Source organism: Mercenaria mercenaria, chromosome 16 (assembly GCF_021730395.1).
Source record: "Mercenaria mercenaria strain notata chromosome 16, MADL_Memer_1, whole genome shotgun sequence".
In the NCBI taxonomy this organism is placed as follows: domain Eukaryota; kingdom Metazoa; phylum Mollusca; class Bivalvia; order Venerida; family Veneridae; genus Mercenaria; species Mercenaria mercenaria.
This window is the reverse complement of record NC_069376.1, coordinates 72820102-72838803: the sequence shown is the minus strand read 5'-3', so window position 1 is coordinate 72838803 and position 18702 is coordinate 72820102. Positions and strand designations below refer to the sequence as shown.

Here is an 18702-nt window from a genome sequence, read left to right as displayed (position 1 = left end):
TGTTAATTTATGTAACTGAATGAGTAAATTTCTATAGCTCTATCTTTTCATCATCTGCGGGCAAAATGTAGATAAGGGCTCCTTTATTTCAATGTACTTAATACATTCCTGTGTTGTGGTTACATTCTCAGCTTTTTAAGTGGAAACTCTGTTGTTCTTTTGATATTATTGGACTTTTGCTGGAGTATATTTTCTCAGTATTGCCTTTTTTCTCAGTTTTCTAGTCCTTACCCATTGCCATTCAATGGAAAAAGAGAAAAAGAAAAATATATATCATCGAGTCAGCTTTGAGTATGCTTTGAAATAATAAAAAAGAAAAAAATACTAACAAAATCATTTGTTTTCTACTTTATTCACCTGTTTGATAGAATGTTCCTGTTGAAGATGTAATAGTAAACAAAATTTAAATTTCACTTACTCTTGGCCAAACTATGACAATATATTTCTTACCTTCAAAACTCTTAATCATTGCATCACCCCCTTTTGTATATCCACCTCAAACCCCAGCAAGGACCCCAAACAGTTTCTGTAACTATCTTATAACATTTCACAGGTGGTCCCGGGAGTAAAAAAAAAAATCGCATTATACACGAGTATATATGGTAAAACCTCTTGAGTACATTAACCAGGCTGGTTAAATTGCCTAATGGCAGTTAGCAGGTTCACTTTCCTACACATTGCTAACTTGCATGGTACAGATTTCCATGGTTGCTAGAATACTTAAAATGAAATGACCTTTTTGTATAAGGCCAGCTATAGAAAAATAAATGGCACTAAATGTACTTTTTCTTATTTTGTGACATGTAAACTGTAGTGTATGGTGGTTTCATGGCCCGGACTTTCTCGTTCCAGCGCAGTTGGATCAGGGCTAACTAATAGTCCGGATGTTCAGTTCAGTTTCCAGCCCTAACACAAATGTAGAAGAAATAAGATTCAGCAGACATAAGGACAATACATGTAAACTTACATAATGGACATGTAATCATTTGATTTTATTTTTCAGGTCCGAGTTACAAAAAAGGTGAACAATCGTTAGGAGGAAGGAACTTCTGGCAATATGGTCTTCCTTCAGACAAAAAAGAATTAGCTGTTTATACTGACATTGATATTGATCCTAGCGAGTTAGAACCCCTAGTTTCTGCAGAAAATGAGGGATTTCTTGTTTACACTTGCAAGTACAAAAGTTGTGGGAAAAAGTTCCCAAACAAGTACAAATTTGAGAGACATGTGAAAACTCATACTGGAGAAAAACCTTTCAAGTGTAGATTTTGTGAATTTCGGAATTCTAGGAAGGATCATCTAAAACAACATGAACTAAGAAAGCATTTTGAGCTGTATCAGATATATGGTAAAGCTAGTTTGACTGCCTTTGACTGAAATGCAGCAGAAGAAACTCTTTGGATTTAGAGCTTGCAAGTTCTGGAATTCTAGAATGGATCTCTGGTTTACAGTCCAAAGTTCAGAATACATCAACTGATAAATGGATTTTTAATAGGAACATTATTATAAAAAATGTGAATTGAAGAAAGGAAAACAACAGTTACTCATACAGATGGACGTTTAGGTTGTTGGATAGCTAGTTATACATGAATAAACAAAGAAAGAAAGTGTTTTAAAGTATAACATGTGTCACTGTGATTTGTCTGATTCACTGTATGGTAGCCGACATGCATTGAAATGAGCTTTATTTTTTTTTTTTTTAGACATCTGTACATATGTACCAATTTTCATTTCTCGCTAGCTATGGTGGTTTTATTAGAAATTTAGCTTAAGCTGATGCTAGGGTGCATGAGGGATGTTACTCATTTGACTTTCTGGAGAAATTGCCTGAAACTAACTAACTGGTGTTATTTTCTTTGTTTGGCTGTATACTGCCAGAGGAACTTTTATTGTCTGGATGTTACATTGTAATGGGAAGATATGACTTCTTGTACTTTTTTCTTCAGTAACTTGTAAATAGTTGCACTGGGCTGTGGCACTTTGTACACTTTAAGTGGTAAATCATTTGAAATAACTGCACATCATTTGTGTTGAACAAATGTATAAAGGATATAAATTGTAAAGAAATAATGGACACAGAGTGAAGATCAGATGCTATATTTTCACAATTGGATATAGTGAAAATTTAAGATATGGTTTTCTTAATTGATAGCTATTTTGATCAAATAAACTTTCTTTTTACATTTAGACAGGAAAAACAGTGGGTTTTATTGGGGTCCTTTTATAATGGTTGAATAGTCAGTTGGTCAGTCTGTTGTAGAAAGTTTGCAGAGCAAACTATTTCCATATTTTTTAAGGGATTTTATTGAAACTTCTTACACTCTTATCACCATAAAGTGAAGATTCTGATTTACCTAATTCTGGGAGTGACAATCACGTTTAGTAGTTAGCTCTAGGTATTTCTTGTTTTTACCAAATTTTACCCTTTTCATAGTTTCTGAATGAAATTTTACATTGAAAGGATGCAAAAAGTTCTGTTAAATAAAGCTTCTTTATGAATGAAATTTGTTTGGTTTTTCCTGAATGTAGTGTCATTCTGCATAACATCCTCTATTATGGCTCTCAAGTAAGGAATGTTAGCAAAATGGAGAAAATATTATAGCTAATGAATTTCTTACTTATATTTCACAGACTCTTTTTGGAGAGAAACAGATACAACAAAGATACCATACTCTGTAAATACGAAAGGGAAGAAGAAAGACATTATTCATGTCTGTCCGTTCTGCAATAAGATATTTGCAGCAGCGGTACATATGGAGAGACATAAAAGAGTGCATACTGGAGAGAAACCTTTTAAGTGTAGATTCTGTGATTTCCGGAATTCAAGAAAGGATCATATGAGGATGCATGAGTTAAGACAACATCTTCATAAGGGACAGCTTAATTAGATGGTGTAAATGACTGAAAGATCAGTTTAATATATATGAATACTTCAGAAGAACACTCCATACTTAAATTGACCGAGTTGAAAAGTATGAAGAACTTAAACAGTTCATGCTAGATTTTTTTGTGAATTGAAAAGAACGGAGAATAGTACAGATTGGTATCTAATGGATATAGTATTGATACTAGTGATGGTAGAATAAGGAAAATCAGTTATTGCTTTTATCAGGATAATTGGTTAATTACCAAATACAAGGCATTCCAGAAAAGGTTACTTTAGTTGTGAAGTACTGCTTTTCATGGATCTACATATTTCATGATTTTAACATAATTGATAGTTAAAGCTCACATAATCCCAGATGAACTACTTTGTTCTTTGTCTCTTCCTCCTTAACTTTTAGATGCAAGACTTAAGTGTATTTTTTTGAAAAGAAAAATTCTAATTTTTAAAGATCTTTTACTTAGGACAGTTTCTAGTTATTCATGTAAAGGTTTCTTCAGATAAACTTAGGGCTGCTGTACATGGCCACTCCCAAACTTGTTTGTCATTCTGTCCATTGCAATCATGTCACAGGAGCTAAACATAAAAAACAAACAGTATCTCATTAACCTTGTAAATCAAATAGCCTCAGTGGCAGAATGATTAAGGTAGCTGACTTTGAATCACTTTCCCGTCGCCGCTGTGAGTTCAAGATCTGACCTGGGATGTAGAATTCAATCATGTGAGGAAGACATTCAGCTGCCTTATGGAGGCTGATTTTTCATAATCTGTTTGTCCTTGCCTTTTAAAATTATGCTTGGAGTAGCACCTAGGTTCTTCCTACACTGTCAAAAGCCGGAGAGTTGTCATATGGCCCACAGTTATGTCTGCGTAATGTTAAACTTAAACAGCAACAAAAAAAAGATCTTCATCAAACAATTTGTGGAACATTTCGACTTTTCACTGACCATATAACACTGATGTAAAAGAAAGAAACGTCAGTTATATTTCTCTTTTAATTGCTTCGGTAATAGTTCTTTCAGAACACTTTGATCTTTAAAAAGTACATGAATGAAATTTCACTTTCTATTTATTCTATAATTGAAGAATCTGATCAATTTACTCCAAAGAGCAGGTTTCTCTTACATTTTTCTAAACTTTTGTCAATTTATGTTCAGTTTTCAGTGGTTTGAAGAAATATTTTTAAAAAAACATTAACTGAGTTTATACTATTTTAATATAAAGAAAACTGTTAACTTATCTCTTTAGTCTACATTCCTGGAAATTCACTGGTGTCTTACGAGGTGTGGCTGTGACCCTTCTAACGCTCAAAACTTGCAGATGTAGAATAATGTATTTGAAAGGAGTTTGTTAGTACATGTTAAGAAATGGCTGTTTTGTGTATTTACAACATATTTATTATGCCCCCCTTTGAAAAAGGAGGGGTATATTGTTTTGCAGATGTCGGTCGGTCTGTCGGTCGGTCGGTCGGAATGTAGACCTATCCGTTTCCGGATGATAACTCAAGAACGCTTGGGCCTAGGATCATGAAAGTTGATAGGGAGGTTGGTCATCACCAGTAGATGACCCCTATTGATTTTGAGGTCTGTATGTCAAAGGTCAAGGTCACAGTGACCCTGAATAGTAAAACGGTTTCCGGATGATAACTCAAGAACACTTCGGCCTAGGATCATGAAAGTTGATAGGGAGGTTGGTCATGACCAGCAGATGACCCCTATTGATTTTGAGGTCAGTATGTTAAAGGTCAAGGTCACAGTGACCCTGAACAGTAAAACAGTTTCCGGATGATAAATCAAGAACGCTTAGGCCTAGGATCACGAAAGTTGATAGGGAGGTTGGTCATGACCAGCAGGTGACCCCTATTGATTTTGAGGTCAGTATGTCAAAGGTCAAGGTCACAGTGACCAGGAACAGTAAAATGGTTTCCAGGCAATAACTCAAGAACGCTTGGGCCTAGTGTCAGGAAAATTGATAGTTAGGTTGGCCATGACCAGCAGATGACCCCTATTGATTTTGAGGTCAGTATGTTAAAGGTCAAGGTCACAGTGACCCTGAACAGTAAAACAGTTTCCGGATGATAACTCAAGAACGCTTAGGCCTAGGATCACGAAAGTTGATAGGGAGGTTGGTCATGACCAGCAGGTGACCCCTATTGATTTTGAGGTCATTAGGTCAAAGGTCAAGGTCACATTGGCCAGGAACAGTTAAATGGTTTCTGATCTTCTTGTCCAAAACCATAGGGCCTAGGGCTTTGATATTTGGTATGTAGCAAAATCTAGTGGTCCTCTACCGAGATTGTTCAGATTATTTCCCTGGGGTCAAATATGGCCCCACCCCTAGGGTCACATGGTTTATATAGCCTTATATAGGAAAAAGCTTTGAAAAACCTCTTGTCCAAAACCACAGGGCCTAGGGCTTTGATATTTTGTATATGACATCATCTAGTGATCCTCTACTAAGATTATTCAAATTATTCCCCAAGGGTCAAATATGGCTCCGCCCTGTGGGTCACATGGTTTACATATACTTATTTACAGTGTGCATATAATTTCTGTTCCTTGTGCAATTACTAAATGCATCAAGGGGGGCATTTCGTGTTTGACAAGCTCTTGTTATTTATAATATTGATAAATGGTATTTAAGTCTGAAAGTTTTAAATTGATGAGTTATGGAAACATGATGATGATTCTTAAACTGATTATTATTGTTTCTTCACAGAAAGTTGGACTAACAACAAGAATTCTGAGCAAGGAACATCTCCAACAATAAAAGGGAAGTCATTCCCCTTACATCAGTGTGCATTCTGTCTACGACTACTGCAGTCCGCGGCTCATCTTGTGAGACACACGCGCACCCACACTGGGGAGAAGCCATTCGAGTGTCGATTTTGTGATTTTAGAAGTGCGAGAAGAGATCACGTGAAACATCATGAAAAACGGAAACATCCTGATTAAAATTAGTTGCTTGAAATTCAACAAATTCCATTGTAGATTTAGGGTACATGACATTAGAGTGTACTAAGTTAGAGATTTTCTGATTTTTGACGTTTGAGATAAGATCATAAGATTCATCATGAGTAGTGGAGGCATTCTGATTATTAGATTCATTACTAGTCATTTTGTCAGTGTGGATTCACAGCATATTGTATTGTTTAATTGTCTTTTATTAGAAGAATTTACTAAGAGACAAATTTTATGATTTTGCAAGTGTACACTTATGTAATGATTGGAAAGCACATGGACAGGGAATGCAGACTATCAGTTGATTCAGTGTTACAGATTTATGACATTGCTTAGTTGTTTTGAATCATGTGAAAAAAAAGTAGTTTAGTGATTTTAGTGATGAAGAAACTTAACGAACAGGGAATGCAACCGGATCAGTTGATTCTGCCTTAGTAAATTCAGTTGTTTTATGAAATATGCAACCATCTTAGAGAAATCCATAAAGTTTCAGTCATTTTAGATATGCATGAAAAAAATATTTCCAGATTTGTAATTTTAATGGTAACTACAAAGTATTATGTGACTCGGACGGTTTTAGAAATCCACTGATTTTTGTAGATTTTTTGTGATTTTAGTAATAAACATGAATGGTAAATTCAAACTTTGTTATTTAGAGAAATCCACAGTATCAGATTTTGTGATTTAGTAATAAATTATTTTGATGAAAAGAACATGATTATAAACCTCGTGAATTGTAGAAAGCATTCTAAACAGGTGATAAAATACAGTTTACAGACTTTAAAGACTTTTTTAAAAATGCGTTAAAATATTCTAATGTTTCCTGAATCTGGCTTCTTAATTGTAATGGATAATAAGTGAATTGGACTAATTGAAGCATAGCATACATATCGAGGGTTGAGCGCAGTACTGCCATAACTCCTATTAAATAAAGAAAGAGTTATGGCAGTATTGCCCTCAACCTTCGATGTTGAAATTATTTTCCCTGTACGTTCGTTGATATAGACAATAGACCTGCCACCACATTAACCCTTATCTTTTACTTTGGAAATTCTGTTATATCTATAGAGAAATACAAGTTTTGATACCTATTTGATTCTTACAGAATTTTGAAGTGTAGAAAACAGTTCATGAGCACACCGATGCCTAAAAAATTGATATTTAAACAAAGTGTCAGCTTGTGTATCTGCTGCTATATACAGTGCAATAGTTTTATGCGAACATGAAGAAATTTATTCATTATACTTCTGTTGCTATGTTATAGAATTACCATTGTCCGAGAATTATGGAAACCAATTTTCTTCAGATACATTCTTTTTTTCACGTACAAGGTGCTCTTTTGTTGCTCAGAAAACCAGATTGGTTACTCTGAAACAGTACCTTCATTTTGTAAATGAATGAACCTTGTGCAAGTTTTTTTTATTGTTATACATACCTTCATAGATAAAGTTTTAGTGGTGTAAACATTAACTGTTATTAACACATTGAAACTTCTTTTTTGCAGGTGGATACAGCATAGATGGATGTAATATAGGGGAGATAACCTGTAGACAAAATGAGACAGCAGGAGTTGTCCCTAATATTGAAAGCAGTTACAGCCTCTCTGTAGGCCAGAATACAGAAGGCAGTATGACTCAGTGTCATTACGTTCACATACGCACAGGTGGTATTTGGGTATACCAGTGCCAGTATGGAAATTGTGGCAGAATGTTTCCATCGAAACACAAAGTAGAGAGGCATGTGAGAATACATAGTGGAGAGAAACCGTATCATTGTAGATTCTGTGATTTTAAAACATCTAGGAAGGATTCTTTACAAAGTCATGAGCATCGTCGTCATTGGCCAACATTTTGAATAGTTTGTAAATTCCTACTTCACTGATTCTGGAACAGGGAGGACACATTAACGTAGGAAAAGAAGGATATGTAGACATTCAACTGGATGCAGTTTCTGTGATTATTTTTAGACTTCTCAGAAAGATTAAAAATGAAATGAAGTTTGTTGACTTTGAGCAATGCCTTGAAATGTTTTGTAGACTTTGCTGTTAGTAGAAAGTGGTTTGTAAGTCAGTAATGGAGAAACATAGCAGTGCTTTGAAGTGATTTTATAGTGTTTTTAAAGTTTCTCAAGTCGGGAATTGAAATTATCTGTTATTATTTTTGAACGACAGCTGCAATGAAGGTTTTGTGCTAAAGAGGATCCATCCTGAACTTTCATAGAGGAGCATTATCTAAGTCTTTCATACATTGAGTAATGTGTCTTAATAGGACTGAAGTGGATATATGTAGCTGGTGTAATGTGAAATGAGATTATATTTGTGTAATTCATAATAGAATCATAAGTCATGTTTTGAGGAAAACAAATATTTTAGGCATTATATATATTCATTGGGTTCAGCTTTGAGGGGGGAATTTGTTTCCTCAGAAAAAAAAAACAACAAAAAAAGCATATATTGTAGTTTGTATTCACTTCAGAATGATATGCACGTGTTTGAAGTTCAGTTTTCTGACAAACTAATTATTGGTTTCATAGGTGTTGCTTACTGTGTGGGTTTAATATATCACATTTTGTTTATGATTTGGCAATTATATTGGATTTAAATTTTTACATATTTTATTGGCAGGAGACCTCTTTTTTAAAAAAAAGATTGTTATGCTTTAACATTTTATGATTTAGACTCCTTCTATTTTAAATGTAATCTTTTATTAAATGTAGTTGACTTTAGTGAGGTTTAAATGATACTTACAGCATATGTTTATATGTTGTTATGAAGCTAATGTTTGTCTGTTTTTTTATCAATGTGCAATAAAATGAAATTGAGGTGAGCAGTTATCTGTTATTACTCTATAGCCTAGTAGTTGCTACCATTGTTTCCACCATATGAACTATGTAAGAACCTTACCAGACCATGAAAGCCATCTAGTTGACTTATTGAAGGAAGATTTGTTGGTCTATAGATTTGTGCTTTTCTGCACATAAAAATCACCAGTGGTATGACCTTAGACTTAGTCAAATACACATAAAGGGGACTTAAATTTGTAGGATTATGAAATAATAGAATGTTATTCAGTATGTGAGGTTGTGACCACTGAGGGGAATGGATTGAAACTTACGTTCCATGATTTCATTTTACTTTTTCACCAAGTTTTGCCTCTCTTTCAACTTTAGGAGTTCATCAACTTCTTAATGTCATTAGGCATTTGAACAGTTGAACATGTCCATAACATCCAGCAGCTCATTTTATAATTTTTAGTGATTTTGATGGGTACACCTGTCTTTTAAAAATACTTAACCGGAATTAATTGTAACATTGTACAGATTTGGAAGTTGCAAATTTAATGTTATTGATAACCTGTTGCATGTTGGTATAAGGATTGTTTACATAGAATGAAAATATGATATTCATTTTTTCAATTTATTTTCTTATTTTCCTTTATAGAATCAACTGTTATAGACAAGCAGCAAGAGGACATTGCTGCTACCATGCAGAGGTACTCTTTGCATGTGTGTAAATTTTGCTCCAAGATTCTACAATCATCAGCCCATCTCCAGCGACATCTGCGAATTCATACTGGGGAAAAGCCATTCAAGTGTAAATTCTGTGACTTTGAGACTGCGTATAAAACTTTTCTAAGGAACCATAATATGATGAAACATTCTGAAAGTGCTTAAAGTGTTGTGCACCAACTTGTACAGGGTGGAGCTTAAATGTTGTGCACAATGTTGAAGAGGGTGGAGCTTAAGTTTGCACAAATTGAAAGAGGATGAAGTAATTCAGACAAGACATAATAATTCAACACTTAGTCATGGGATTGGAAAGTAGTATAATTATCCCAAGGACTTTAGTTTTCAACTGTCTGTCCGTTCGTTCGTCGCAGGTTAACTTTTTGCATGAAGGAAACGTTAACTTTTTAACATGAAGGCACTTGACTCGTGAACCACTGCACCCAGGACCTTCAAACTTCACATGCTGATAGTACTTATTGAGTACACGACCCCTATTGACTTTGGGGTCACCAGGTCAAAGGTCAAGGAGCTGCAGGGGCATTTGTCACCATTAGTGACAGCTCTTGTTTCTTGTCCTTTTGGGTCATGGAGTTGTTTCAGTTCATCTTTACAGTAGAGGCTAAGAGTTCAGTATTTTCAAATTTAATGAGAACAGTTATAAACAAAACTGAAGTAGCCAATCAGTAAAAGCCTTTCAAATATTTGACTGTCTAATGATAGGATACAAACCTGATGATAATTCTAATGTAAAGTTCTCTGAAAGTACAGTAGTTGGTAATTGTTTTGTGTGTCTGTGAAGAGTATGAAGAACTGACTCTCAAAATGTTAAATATAAAACGGAATAATATCATTTTCATGTTTGAAGATAAAATTTTGATATAATTGCGAATTGTACAGACTCTGTGTTGTGTTATGAAATTATTAATTTTTTTTTTGCTAAATGTAATGTTTGGACTGTTAGATATTTTATGGTATAAATAAAAGCATGATTGTGTGCACACAATTAAATTTGATTTGTTTACTATTTTCATAATTACCTGCAAATACTTGATGTCTGTGAAGAGTTAATAAAGGTTGGCTTTGGGCAGGCAAAACCAGGATTTACATTAAGTGAGGTACAAGATGTTTGTTGGGTTTTTCTTCACACATCATATAATTTTGAAATTCACAAAAAGAAATGATGATTTGATCTGATGGATTTTCTCTCCCCAGACCACTTTGTGATAGAATGAAAACAACTGAAGTCTTGTTATACAATGATACATTCAAAGATATGAAGAAATTAAGGTTTAGTTGTAAAGAAATGTATTCACTTTTAACAATTTTGTCTTGTTTTCCAGATAGGTGTGCAGAAGAACGCAGCTTGTATGAAAACGATCCGGCAACAGGGAGTAGAAAAGCCGGTACAGAAAACTTCACATGTCCTCAGTGTGGGAAGATATTCCACTGGTCATCCCACCTGGATAGACATATGCGTGTTCATACAGGAGAGAAACCTTACATTTGCAAACAATGTGGGCGTGGCTTCTCTGTGAAAAGCTCTCTTAAAGGACATATGTATGTGCATTTAAAATTCCATACATAATCTGGGTGAGATGAGGTGTGTCCTTTTGAAAAGTTTTCATTGTACATTGGGAGAGTATGTGAAAAGGAGGTGTGGCAAAGATATAGGCATGATTATATAGACTTTTGACATGCAACATTCCAACGTGATGTACAATGGATTTATGATGTATATATATATACTGAATTCCAAAGCATAAACTGTGAACTTTGGTGTGAAAAGGAATAAGGGCACAGTCTTTAAGTAGAATTTTCTGTTAGGACATAGTTAAATGTATGTACATCTTAGATACCAGGTCTAGATCAGGAATGTAAAAATGTGTCTTTTTATTGAATACTTCTCAGAAAGTGCAGTTGTATAAATACGTAAGGAAACTTGAATGTCAAATGCTTTTGAAAGTGTATATTGTGATTCTAGATTTTTCATTACAAAGAAACAGATGTTTTAATGGATTTACAATCATACCTTTAATAAAAGACAGGAAGTGCTTCTTGAGTTGCATAGCTGACAAAGATACTTTGGTAGAAAATGTGAATAATCGCTATGTTTTATGTTCATAACGAAAAATGTAGCTGATGCATTACAAACAAAAGCATTATGAGCCTTTAACCAAGAATTTCAGCAAGATGGAAATGTACAGTAAACACAACTCTTGTAAAAATATGTGAATATATCATGCATAAATAAATTGTAGTAAAGTTTCACTATATTGTCAGCTCGTTTTTTTCAAAAGATGTATTACAAAACAGCAGAAATTTGCTGTGTATAATATTGAAATGATAGGTTACATTTTGTTTTTGTTTTTTCAGAGAACAAGTTCCCGTGCAAGTTTTGTGGAAAGTCATTTTCGTGGAGTTCTCATTTAGACAGACATATGCGAATCCATACTGGAGAGAAACCTTACAGCTGTGACAGATGTGGACGTAGTTTCACAACAAAAGCCAACTTGAAAACACACAAGATCATGCATTTTAAAGAGGAAGGAATGTTTAATCTCTGATTCATAATGGTTTATTGCATTGAAAAAGTGGACTGGAATTCACAACAAAATTCAAGTCTTAAAATGCTCAAAATCATACATTTTACACAGGAAGTCAAATGCGGCATGTCTTATTCAGGAAGCATTGTAGTGGCAATCTTTCAACACAAAACTTGAATTCTGAAACATCCAAAATAAATATTTTCAAAAATAAAGCAAATAATTGTGAATAATGCAGTAGGGGAGCATTCACAATAATAAAACTGAACTTGACACCAAACTATGCATTTGGAATAAAAAAGGAAGGAAAGTGTTATTTTTGACTGCATTATTTCACAACAATATCCAAACTGGACATCAGAGAATGCTATATTTCTTTCTTTGTAATTTATGCAACTTATTAGCAGTGTGTAAGTTTAGTCAGGCTTCTAAAACAAGAAGGGATGTAAAGTCACATTGTGATATTTTGACAGAACTTTTTAAAAAGTTACTGTAATTGCATAATTTGTACTTCCATTGCAGTAAGAGTTTTCAAAATCTTGTTAATTGATTAAAATAAGTTTATTGGCATAGTCTAAATACATAGCTATAATTTAACCTTTAGCTTGCTGGTGGCAAGTGATTCTGCCTTTGCAATCAGTACAGATTAAGATTAGCCTGCATGGTGTGCACTGTTGGCTATTCATTCAGTAAATTTTCAGTGAACACCCCTTCGAAAAATAAACAGTATTGCCCAAATTGAATGATGGACCAGTCCATTAAAGAAATTCAGCAGGCTAAGGGAAGGTATATGATAATATCACACATACTTGAAATGTATTAAATACAACAAAACAAACACAGAAATGGTATGGATAGCCAGGTCAGTATCACGGGTCATGTACTGATAAATGAGAGAACATCATCAAAAACTGTATGCTTTTTGATAGCTGTTTTTTCCATGTGTTCTTAATGCATTGAAATAAATATTTACAGAAAACACTGTAGTTGTAAGAAAGAGCATCTTGTAATTTCTCTCCTTGTAAGTTATGACATAATGTCTAAATGATATGGTCATACTGCATTGCATCTTGACTGAAGAAAAGATGTCACCATAAAACTGGAGTGATGGAAGCTATTTTTTCCTCTAAATTACGCACCTGAAAACATCGCCTTAGAGTTTCAAGACCGGATGACATGAGGGAAATTGAAAGAGTGTAAACCTGTGTTAAGGACTGAGAAGAACGTAACATTTTGTATATGAAATAAAATAATGATGCAAAACTGAAAGAGTAGCCATTGTGTGTCTTACTGATAAAACCGATAAAGTTACCGATTCAGTTGGAAATAGATGTGTTTGCATGTGTGTCATTGTGATAATTACATGTCTAAATGTAACTATTGTTAGGAATTATAAAAACTGATTGTTAGGGATTATAAAAACTGAGTTCTTTCTCTTTGTCCTTTCAGAACTCATGGAAACTGGTGAAGATAATGGCAGAGGAGAACCAAGACAGATTTCATTGAATGATTTTAAGGGGAGGCTACTGTGTATGTTTTGTGGGAAAGAATTTCTGTTCAACTCAAAGTTACAGAGACATTTGAGAACTCACACAGGGGAAAAGCCTTATGTTTGTCAATACTGCGGGAGAGGGTTTAACCAGAAAAATAACCTCAAAGCTCATACTGTCACTCATTTGCAAGAAAAACACTGAAAAAGTGCTCTGGAGGAGACAGATAATTATGTTGTGTTATCAAAGACTGTTCTTTTATTGAATGACATGAATTCTGAACTGGAAAATTAACTAAATCCCTTACAACACTATTTACTGTTACCCTGCTAAATTTCTATAATGAAATTGGCCATCTTTCAGTTTGGAAAGTTCTATTAACTGTTAAAAGGTGTGCTAACAAAAAGATACTGACTGAATAGCGAACAGTGCAGATCTTGATCAGACTTATGGATGTGCAGGCTGATCATGATATACACTGGTCGCAAAGGCAAAACCAATCTTATCCAGCATGATAAGGGTTAATTGTACAAAGTGTATTATCAGAATAACATGATGATTACTGATGAATGACAAATGCTGCATAGTTATATTTGGACATTCTGCGTGTTTTGAAATTGATCTGCATTTGTAAGTCTTTTATTTCTTGAATTTATGATAATATTTGTTTGCAGGGCTTTGTTACAAAGAGCAAAACAGAAGTGTGCTGTGAATAATTGAAGGAAAAATCCTCCTTTATTGTACAGCTAAAAAAGCTGATTCTTTGATAGGAAATAATTGATACCAGTTATTGAAATGCGTTGATAATTGATACCAATTATTAAAATGTGTTCAGTTTGATATGTCATTTGTAGAACTATAAGCATAATTTATTCCAGTTTTACCCATTGAAGGATTTCTTATGCAAATAAGATACTTACAGAAATCTTGATAAAGATAATTTTTGTAGTTTATATTATTTTACTACTTAAAAAATGTTGTTAAATCCAATAATAATGAAGTGCAAGTCTTACAGACAGTATGTTGTAGTAATGTTTGTAGTGCTTATACAGTCACATTAAACCTGTGAAATTTTGAAGTATTTTCTTAATTTTTTGTTTGATGTAATCAATACTGATACTTCTCCTAGGCTGATCTGTGTTTCATAATTTTTACTGTTTGACATTTCTGTTTTCAGTGCCGACAGACTATCTTTTGCGGTCTTCATCGGATATTTACAAGCCACGTGTCCGAAGTGCGGATAAAACGGTGTTAGTTTGCAAATATTGTGGGAAAGTATTTGAATGGCAGTCCCGTCTTGATGAACACATCGTAACACACACTGGTGAACGACCGTTTAAATGTGAATTCTGTGGTAAAGGTTTTACTCGACGATGGACTTTAAAGAACCATATGTTCCATTACCACATGAAAAAGCCATTAGAAGGAAGTGGGTTTCAGTCCACCAACTGAGCTTGAAAGGGAGAGTACAAACACTGATCATGGTGTCATAGGAAGGCATAATTATGTTTTTATTTATGTTACATGATAGGAAACATGTTTGAAATCAGTTATTCTCCACCTCGGACTCATGTGGAGAAGTTAGCAGTTATTCTCCACCTCGGACTCATGTGGAGAAGTTAGCAGTTATTAATTGAGAACAGGTTAGTACTGGTACAGAATCTAGGAACACTGGTTAGGTTATCTCCTCCCAGTTGCATAATTGACAATTAAACAAGAGTGTTGGACCAAAAACTGACCAACTTTGAAAGTTTCAATTTCAAGAGGAAGCAGAACAGCTTCCATCATTCTGGAGGAAGTGTTGAAATGTTAATTCTGTTGTAAAACATTCTCATGGTTATTAAGTGAACACACAGTCAAGTTAGCAAAGATAGTAAAAGCACAATGAATTTCTTGGAAAATTTTATTTGTACATAATTGGACAAAAAGTACAGATTGAAGTACATTTGGAATTAATTCTGTGAAATAGAAGTATATATTATCAAAAATGAATTGAAAGAAATGTGAACAGTTTGAAAACAAATGTCTTTTCTAAAGCAGGAGGCTGCTGCATAGGTGTTACATGTTTGAAATTTCGATGAGAATGGAGAATTTTAGTGCTGAATGATTGAAATGTATTGTTTATATATGCTATGTCCAGTGCAAGATTAATTTGATATCTGAGGACATTGTTAATTCTGTATGGGAGATAAATTGCTGTTAGTTGAAATAGTGAATACAGCTTCAATGTTTGAATGTTTGATTTAAATAAAGAGTGTAAGTACAAGACTCCTTGTATGAATTGGCGGTCCATAGTTTGTGCTAAATGAAAGTGTTAAAAACTAAAAAAAATTAATGTAAATCTGAAAATTAATTTTTGTGTAATGAAATACTTAATGGTTTGCCATAAATACTCAAAAGTTCTAGCCAACAGTCCTTGTGACCTTGGTCATCATTTTGTCTGTTGACTGGCAAGATATCCATGTATAGTGTGTTAGATAGGAATAGATGTTAAACATACTAATTAAAATTAGAAAGTATCAATTTAATCCTTGAATTCATGAAATGGTCTGTTTTGTTCAGTAAGTTAGGTTGCAGTTTGGAATGGATGAAAGTTTTTAGTGCTGACATTGTATGAATATTATTCCCACCACCACCTCTTAGAAGAACGTCAAGTATATATTGTTTTTCTCTTTTGATCTGTCTGTCTGTTGATCCCTCTGTACAATTTTTGGTTTCCAATTAATAAATAGAAAAGGCATTCATTTTAATTTAATTTAATTTAATTTGGCCTACAGCTTTAAAATTTCAAGTGCCTGTGGTAGTAAGTCATGCCCCTCTATAGTTTTGGTGGTCAAAGGTCAAAGGTCAGCGTCACAGTGACCTTGAGATTGAGTGAGATTGAAAATGCTTTACAAGGGTGTGAATGTTTTGCTCTGTAGTGTTCATGTATGGTACAGTAATACATTCTCATTCAGTTGAATGTAATATGCAGGTTTATCTTACAAAATCTAAAAGTCATAATGAAGTGACAGTGACATTAAAAAGATAATTGAAGAGCATAAAAGACCAGCAAATAACTTCCCGGTTGTCTGCTCTTGCTCAGGTTGTGCATGTAGAATATATTGACTGCTATAGACACACACTAGAGTTCTAGAAGTATTAAAATTCTTGCTAGTATACCATCAAACATTAGGCCTTGAAACTATCAGTTGTACAATTTTATATACTTTTCAGGTGATGATGGAAAGAAAAAGAGTACATTCATCTGTCCATTCTGTGGGAAGTGTTTTAGTTACAAGTCCAAGTTGGAATGGCACATCATTATACACACAGGAGTGAAAGCGTTTTCCTGTGATATTTGTGGAAAGGCCTTTAACAGAAGATTTAACCTGAAGGCACACAAGATTACACATTTTAGTTCCCCTTGGCCTTGAAACACTTAGAAACAAACTTGTAAAGACATCTCAATGACTCTTGGAAAGAAACTTTACTTTGCATTTTGTAAAGACAGTTCAGGAACTTATGGAAACAAACTTGACCTTTTAAAGACATTTTAGTAACTCTTTGAAACATCTTTTGTAAGGACATTTCAGGACTCTTGGTTACGGATTTAACCATGTTGTTATATTTCAGTAATTATTGCAATGTTTCCTTTTAACCCTTACCCTACTAAATTTCTATATAATGAACTTGTCCATCTTTCAATTTTGATAGTACCATTAACTGTTAAAAGGAGCGCTTACCAAAAAGATACTGACTGAATGGCGAGCAGTGCAGATCTTGATCAGACTATCCTTGCAGGCTGATCATGATCTACACTGGTTGCTAAAATTACATTATATAGAATATGAGAAAACGTAAAAGGACAGAAATAGCCAAACATCATTTTGGAGTAGAGGAAATTGTCCATTGGCACAAAATGCTTAAATTACAAATTCATTCCATTTGAAATAAATTGCAGATGGACTAGAATTACTTAATCTAACAACAATATGTTGAATGGAAGTAACTGTATTCAAGTGTTAGATTTCATTTTTAGCCATTGATTCTATGGAAATATTGTAAAATAAAATCATTTTATTCTGTAATGTTCAAGAAATGTTCACCATTTCATGTCAATTACAATTTGCTTTCACAATTTGCAATTAAACTTTGGCAGTTATGAAAACGGAAGTTACCCGATTAAAAAATTAGGGCAAGTTTTCTTGTGTTAAGTTGTTTTCGTGCTTTATCTGAGAAAATGGATAGTGGTATGACAAATGTTTTAGCCCTTGTGTATGGGCTAGACATAAATGTCACAGAAACAACAATAAACTAAATGGTATGTTTTAGTTATTTACCAGGAACACAGGTACATTGACATAACATTCCTTTTATTTGCTTTTCAGATGAAGGCAGCATGACGAATGCCAGTGGGAAGAAGGTTTTATTCTGTACATTCTGTGGAAAGCAGTTTGCCTTCAAGTCCCAGCTCGATGCTCATGTTGTCATTCACACTGGAGAGAAGGCTTTTTCCTGTGATGTCTGCGGGAAGGCATTCAACAGAAAAAGCAATCTTAAAGCACACAAGATCATACATTTCAGCTCTGCTTTTAAATTTAATTGAATCAGACATTGAAACTAGAAGTTAATTGATTGAATCAAACTTTGAAACAGGGAGTTGATCATGTGTTGTTGAGACTGATATCTGTGACAGACCTTCAGATAAAACACCATATGTCAAAAGTACAGGATTGCGATGCAAAGAAGTTTTTTAGGTCTTATTCTGATGTATATATGGAAAAGCCTTCAAAATTAGGAAATAATCTGAATTGGCAGAGTTTACTTAGATTTGTATGAAACAGTGGAAAGATTTACAAGTCAGTTCTGTTTACATTATATTCTAATTTTATATTTTTAAGCTTACAGTAATGATGAGTTCATAGCTATTCTGTGAGCAAAGTGTTTGCAAATGCACAGGTTGAAACACACAAACATTGTAAAAGAAAGTTTAACTAAAATATAAATACAGAACTTGTGTAGTGGATATAATGCTAGATTCCTATTAATGCTCCGCACCTAAAAGGAATTTTGCTCCCAGAAACATTATTAATTCTAAATAACCCTTACCCTGCTAAATTTCACTTGCCCATCATTCAATTTGGACAGTACCATTAGCCATTAAAACGGTTGATTACCAAAAACATACTAACTGAATGGCAAACAATGCAGAATCAATCGTGTCCCAATGATAAGGGATAATATTTTATAAGTGGTTTGTATGGACATTATTCAGTACAGGCAGAGTAAGGGTAGAAGTAAAACTGCTGTATGTTTTCTGTTGAAATACTTGATTT

The 18702-nt window shown here is 34.0% G+C and overlaps 1 protein-coding gene across 38 annotated transcripts in view; it reads left to right on the top strand.

Annotated features, from left to right (window-relative positions):
- LOC123540611 (zinc finger protein 202-like) overlaps window positions 1-18702 on the top strand; it is a 170031-nt gene that overhangs the window by 41405 nt on the left and 109924 nt on the right. The window contains exons 5-6 of one of the 38 annotated variants that reach the window (XM_045325808.2): window positions 10692-10908; window positions 11725-12876. The exons of 27 other annotated variants lie outside the window; for them this stretch is intronic. In XM_045325808.2, the coding sequence (XP_045181743.2) occupies window positions 10692-10908; window positions 11725-11827 (320 nt within the window). In that variant the 3' untranslated portion in view covers window positions 11828-12876. Of the gene's footprint in view, window positions 1-1003; window positions 1701-2631; window positions 3244-5602; window positions 6080-7348; window positions 8593-9283; window positions 9563-10691; window positions 10909-11724; window positions 12877-13343; window positions 14463-14561; window positions 15625-16600; window positions 17569-17754; window positions 18323-18702 lie in introns of those variants that run through there. 10 more of the 38 variants (XM_053527421.1, XM_053527434.1, XM_053527413.1 and 7 more) reach the window with 10 other exon arrangements.